Source organism: Malania oleifera, chromosome 13 (genome assembly GCF_029873635.1).
Source record: "Malania oleifera isolate guangnan ecotype guangnan chromosome 13, ASM2987363v1, whole genome shotgun sequence".
In the NCBI taxonomy this organism is placed as follows: domain Eukaryota; kingdom Viridiplantae; phylum Streptophyta; class Magnoliopsida; order Santalales; family Ximeniaceae; genus Malania; species Malania oleifera.
In genome coordinates, this window is record NC_080429.1 from 5644925 (window position 1) to 5651213 (window position 6289).

The 6289-nt window shown below is 38.0% G+C and overlaps 1 protein-coding gene across 2 annotated transcripts; it reads right to left on the reverse strand.

The window, feature by feature from the left end:
* Positions 1-297: 297 nt before the first annotated feature.
* On the reverse strand, positions 298-5933 carry LOC131145426 (RNA polymerase sigma factor sigE, chloroplastic/mitochondrial). 2 transcript variants are annotated; one of them, XM_058094478.1, is made up of 6 exons: positions 5865-5933; positions 3380-4092; positions 3128-3274; positions 1952-2188; positions 1261-1524; positions 298-922 (listed from the first exon to the last, which is right to left on the reverse strand). In XM_058094478.1, the coding sequence occupies exons 2-6, from the start codon at positions 4079-4081 to the stop codon at positions 725-727; spliced, it is 1548 nt and encodes a 515-aa protein (XP_057950461.1). In that variant the 5' UTR covers positions 4082-4092; positions 5865-5933; the 3' UTR covers positions 298-724. The 2 variants fall into 2 exon arrangements, with proteins under 2 accessions (XP_057950461.1, XP_057950462.1); XM_058094479.1 differs by lacking the exon at positions 5865-5933 and having other exon boundaries at positions 3380-4129.
* Between the last annotated feature and the right edge of the window lie 356 nt (positions 5934-6289).

The window sequence follows — 6289 nt, forward strand, 5'->3', positions numbered from 1 at the left end:
TAGTTTTACTTTGTTTTTGTTTTGTTTTGCTTTGCTCTTGTTGTTTTATTGATTTTTTTTTTTTTTGGCTCCAAACTTTAGTTGGTGCAGAACATAAACGTCTGATATGCAATAAATCAGGTTTTGAATGCATAATTTTTTGAAAAAAATTTATATTAACAGTTTTGAGAATTCCTAGTGTTTTGCTTCGGACAAATGAAAGCTTCACAGTACTCATGCAGATTGAAGCTACAGGATATAATGTAAAGGCCTCCAGAAGTCACAGTTTGTATGCAGTAATCAGCTAGTAAAACGATGTTTAATTTGCATAGTTTGAACTATATTTTATAACTGTATAAACCATCATCTGTATGGTACAAAATTAGAAGAAAACAAAATACAAGCTGCAATGCAACCATATGCAACCATTTGCAACCGGAGTCTTAGCATTTAACTTACACAAGTAGTGCTATGCTACACAGGCAATGACCATGATAGGCTCACGTGGCTGGAGAAGAGTGGAGGAAGCAGAGTAGGCCCCATCTACTTCATCCACTCTCCTCCAGCCTCATGAGCCCATGACTCAGCTTTTTCTAACTTACATGGTATGGGGTTTTCAGTTTTCTATATTCACGTAGCCTAAAAAACTATGATACAAATCATTTGTATACAACTTATATGCGACCAATATGGAACTGAGGAAGAAGATTATATTATTGTAGAAGTGCATAGGTAGCTGCTTGGTTTAGAAAATATATTTGCGAAGATAATCCACTCGAGCTGGATTTTTGAGTTTCATGAGAGCTTTCATTTCATGCTTCCGAACCATCTCTCTCGAGATATTTAAGTTCCCGGCAATTTCTCCTAATGTTCTATTACCTTTACCATCAAGTCCATATCTCTGTCTGATCACCAGACTCTCCTTAGGCTTCAGAGAATCAAGCTGCACAAGGAATCAAGGTCACAATTTGTTGATTGTGCAAAAAGGGAAAGGGCAAAAAAAAAAATTATCCCACAAAAGAAGACTCATCTAGGAATTAGCATTCTTAGGCATTTTTCAAGAAAGAGGTGCAGTGGTTTGCCTACATTTGTACATTTAACTTGGCCACAAAACAAAAGATCCTTCTGCTTCAGGTTATTTTCCTATATATATATAGGGGTTATTCATTTTTTTGAAAAAAAAAACTATTAATTACTGATGATCACAAAAAGCATTTCATAAAATCAGCTAATCTAGGAAGGACACAAATCGACACACACTCAAAGGAAACGGGTTATTACCACATCATCAAGAGCAAGCCTAACAAGGGCAGGCTGCCTTTGCTTCTCACTTCCAACACCATCAGTATCAGCTACTCCATCAATTAACTCTTCTTGCGTTACTGGATGCCTTGCATGGAGAGACCCAACAGATCTTGAAGCTCTCATTACTTCACGATACCTCTCGGGGGATATCCCAGCCCTTTCTATTATCTCTTCCTCTGTTGGCAATCTCTGAAGCTCAAAGGACAACTCTAGTTTGGCCTTTTGGATTTCTGCTCTAACCTGCAGAAAATGGAGTGTTAGAACTTAGAAGTTCACACATGTTCCCGTGTATTAGAAGTGACCGCCTAGTGCACTCAATCCCTATCATCGAATTTCTCTTGAGTTCTGGAAATATATCATCTAACTTCATTCTTAAAGTTATCCAACAATAAGTCCCACAGAACCTTATACACGAGAAATATTTGTAATTTACCAAAAACAAACTTCCTATTTGAGTTTGCCCCTTTCCCTATGTTCAAACGATAAATTTTCCACGTATCATTTTGCCTGTAACCCAGATTATCGCTGAAAGGAAAGGTGGTGCTTTTCCTTCTTTATCGCTGGTGCTTGTTTAGATCTCCACATATGAAAGGGTTCTTGACTAGTGTTATGCTTTTGTGGAAAGTGAAAGAGAGAAAAGCAAGCTTAGAGTCTTAAGCAAGCATACCGACTCAAGGCCAAAGGAGACTCGAGTAAAGCTTGAGATTGTTATGGAGCGTACAATGGCGTGCCTGATCCAAAACAGACTGTAGGTGGAGAGCTGGAACTTCTTTTTTGGTTCAAAGCGGTCAATTGCTGTCATAAGACCCTGCACTCCAGCTTGACAGAGGTCTTGGAACCTTGAGCTATTTGCAAACTCTTGAAAATATTTATTGATCACAAACAAAACAAGCCGGAGGTTGTGCTGTGGAGAGAGAAAATATTATCAGCATATTTATACCACAATGCCTTCGGTTAATGTAATTGGAAATGTAACTGGCTAAGATGGTAGACAAGCTAATAACTGAGTACGATCATATTGATGAGTTGGTAGCCAACATCCTCTAAAAAGTCAATGACAAGGTTATGTTGGTTCACGAATTGGAATATACATTGTGTGGGAATATAGTAGTTGATGAAAAAGAAGCTGGTGCAACTTTTAGGCAAATTGTTGTGTAAAAGTTGATTTTGTTTCTACTAACATGGAATAGGCAAAGGAACGTCCACTTCTCTGCTAAAACTTGACTGCTAATGCCTTTTTTCCTTTCTTTCATACACTATTATATCCCTAAATTAAGTTCTTCAATTCACACCCTTGTCCATTCTATGAACCAAATGTAATATAAGGCCTCAACACTACCTCTAAACAAAACCCAAAAGGAGAAGTACCTTCTATTCATGTATTCGGATTCATTGTCAAACTATCAAAAATTGTTTTCTTTTTTTAGAAAAAAATGGAAATTCATGTGTTATATCAGTATGTAGAGAGACTGGATACACTGCAAATACGGTTATTCAAATATCTTCGACACAATACCCAAGGACGTTCATAAATGATGCATTATCAAATAATTTTTTCTTCTGGGATGCTATTTGCATGAAAGTTAGGCGGGGAAAGTATTTGCAAAGATAAACTAAATCAATGTACAAGAAAAACAATCTTATTTGACAAGCTTTAAACTCATCATAGTTATTTGATCAAAAAATATCTTTTCAGATGGATGTCACATTAAGAAGCATTGGCTGTATCCCATTTGCTTTCAACAGGTATATCGCATTAAACACACATAAGACACACCAAATGAATGCCACCTCCGGTTAAGAAATCTCAGGTCCCTCAGTAGAAATCTTAATTGAGAGTTACCTTAATTAGCTTATTCCTTGCAGCATGACCAACCTCAATGTCTTTTCTTAACTGAAGTGCTGGCATGTTTGTTGCCTTTGCCAATTCTCCATCTGTTGGCTCTCTCCCCAATTCTTTATGCAAATTCCCCTTAACTTGAAGGGCAGCCTACATTACAGAAAAAATAAGTTACCAGCATAGTCTGATCAAACACAGAATAGAACCATTATTCCCATGAACAAGCAAAAGACGGGGAAGATTTAATGAGCTTACTTTCATAGGTTGCATCAACTTGAAGAGCCATGCATGTTCAGATGAAGGAAGAACTCGCGGTATCTTCATTTTCCTCCAGTCCAAACCAATCAAGTCGGTTGGAGCAGAAGACTCCCTAAGAAGCCTATGAATCTTTTCGTTTTCATCCTTGCTATTTTTTTTCTTCAGAACTGAATCCACCACTCTATCTTCCTTCATCTTACTTAAAGCAATCCTCTGCTCCAGGCCCAATCGTTTTTGCTTCCTACTCTGGTTCCTCACCACATTACTGGCACTTACCTTCTCCTCCTCCTTTTCATCTTCACTATTTTTCTTCCTCCTCTGCCGGCGTCTCTTCCTCACACAACCCACATCTTCCACATCAGAAGCATCAGTTGTGGGGCTAAGCTTGAATATGTTTTCAAGTTTGGCAGCGGCTTCATTGTAATCCAGTTCTATGGCACATGGAGAAGCTTCATCCACAGAAACAGCTTTAACTCTTTTTGAAGGTTTAGTAGCTTGTCTTAGTTCTTGGTGCTCTTTGGATGTCTTTATGGGTAAAGGAATCGACTCATTGGGTGTAACCAATGCAGTGTTCTTGGTCTTATTTGTTTTAAATGCCAAAATCAAGAACCTTTTTGATGCAGATCTTTGAGTTGAAAATCTTGAACTCAATCCCAGTGGTGTCTGAGAAGCCGAGCTAGAAACAGTTACAACTCCCATGCCAAGTTGCCCTAGCAAAAGCTCACGTAATAAACCGATCAGCGGACGAATCCTGCACCCATAAGAGGCACAATAAGTTTTATTTGGTGGCATGCAAATTCTGGGACAATTTTTTTCCCCTGATTTTAGAGTAGCCTATGGGCTATTACAAGAGTAACATTTGTCAATGCAGTTCTAGAAAAATCCCTGTGAGCTAGCCATGTCAGTTTTATCTTTTAGCTTTTATACATTTTAGCTTTACAGTTGTATGGAAGGAATTGAACAATTTCTTGGAACTTTTCCAACATCCATTTTCTTTTTCTTATGACAGATGGTTAGAAATTCATTTGGGCTAATTCATAATGAAAGGATCACTAGGGATAAGAAATCAATTGCAGCCATAAGACAATATACTCTTGGCATCATCAAGATTGAGATTGTAAAATCCATCACAAATCCAACTTTATCAAGTTATGAGAAAAACCAATCCTTGTAGTAGTATGAATACACCAGACTACGGAGGCCTAAGTCAAATTCCTTAATAAACTGGGACTCATTAAAATTAGAGGATTTGAGAAGCTCTCATTTGAGCTGAATTCACACATGAATGGTCTCTGAAACAACAGGTGCAGGGGAGAAAGGTGACAACCCTCATAATAACAATAACAATAATAATAGTGCATAGGAATTGCATTTCGATAGGTGGAATTTTAGAGATTGTTAGATCAAGTCTACATGTTCAATACATCAAGTTGCTGACACTTTGTTCTTGTGCGTTCAGTCCCACATCGCCTCTGTGAGCAGTTCCAAAACCAGTATAAGATCCTCTTAGCTCTCTCTCCTTGATACCTAGGTTTTGAGGATGAGTTCTCTAACACACTTAAAGTATATCAATTAATGATATAGTACAGTTTGCTTCTTCAATTGTTCAATCTCTCCATTTTTTTCCCCAGGTAAAAGAGAGTGTGACTGAGGTGTTCAAAGGTTTCAAACTGAAGCCAGTGATATGACCATCAATAAACTTCACCAGCAAGTCAATTTAGCATCTTCACTGCAATTTACTCATTGACCCTCCTACCTTTATGTCATTAAAATTCTTGATCAAAGGTAGAGAGGAGGGGAAAAAAGAGAGGCAAATTTTCACACACATGCTCGCACACACAAGGATGAAACATTGTTATAATACAAGTTACTGAAGCTAAAGCTTAGGCTTTGGGAGTATGAATTTCAGTTTCGTCCTAGAATTGGCCTCTACAGGTTTGGATGAAACTCAATATAATTTTGTCTAGAGTTCCACGTAACTCTGCATAAATTCAAATTTTAAGTTCCGAAATTAAGCTTCCAAACATCAATAACATTTAGGTTTGTAAGTGACAACATCCAATTTCCAAGTGCAATACAAATTAATGTCTGCAACTATAAAACTGAAAACTAAGGATAACATGTTTAAGTTCACGTTTTCCTCTCTCTCTCTCTCTCTCTCTCTCACACACACACACACACTTTCATACAGTTCGCTAACACTCTGCCACATACAGATCAAGGAACCCATCACACAAAACCCTCTTTCTTTTTCTAACACACAAAAACAAACCACCAATTCATTCTTTACTTAAATCCAGCATTACCCACAAAAAGAAAAAGAATTCGCAAGAAAATTTAGGTATATAACATAACAATATTTTCTATGAAACCAAACAAATTACGCACTGCTCAGCAACATAAATAAAGCCCAGATCAATCTTTACCAGAAATTAGTGAAAAAAAAAAACCATATCAGATAAATCGAGGAAGAGAACAATACCTTTTTTATTATCAGCTAAATCGAGTAAGAGAATCTTCTGGCAAATGTTGGAGAGGGTTCAGGGTTGATGAAGATGAGCGCTTAAATATGAAAATCTCAATTACGTAAATTATTGTGACCACAAGTGCCGCCTGTGGAAGATCAACGGTGGATATCTGTAAACGTGGATCAGCAGAAAGTGGGTGCATGATGACGTGGCGTCTGCTGGAGCAGAGATGTTGCTCTCGTGGCAACGGCGGAGTGGAAGAGAAGATGCTTACACTTACCGAGCGTGGAGTTACGGATGGGACGGGGACACGTGATTGGTTGTCATTGGTGCTCGGGTGTTACACAAGTTTGTGGGACCCAATTGGTTTTGGTGGTCTATGGTCCCTTGCATAGTTACGTTGCATAACAGCGGCCATTGGCCACCCTTCATTTTTCAT

Bases quoted from the DNA above. Each gene is read 5' to 3' on its own strand.
- LOC131145426 (XM_058094478.1), bottom strand. From the start codon at position 4,081: ATGGGAGTTGTAACTGTTTCTAGCTCGGCTTCTCAGACACCACTGGGA. The intron at 2,189-3,127 runs GTAACTCTCAAT...CTCTCTCCACAG, and splicing joins CAAGGAATAAGCTAATTAAG to CACAACCTCCGGCTTGTTTT. The intron at 923-1,260 runs GTAATAACCCGT...TTCCTTGTGCAG, and splicing joins GGCTTGCTCTTGATGATGTG to CTTGATTCTCTGAAGCCTAA.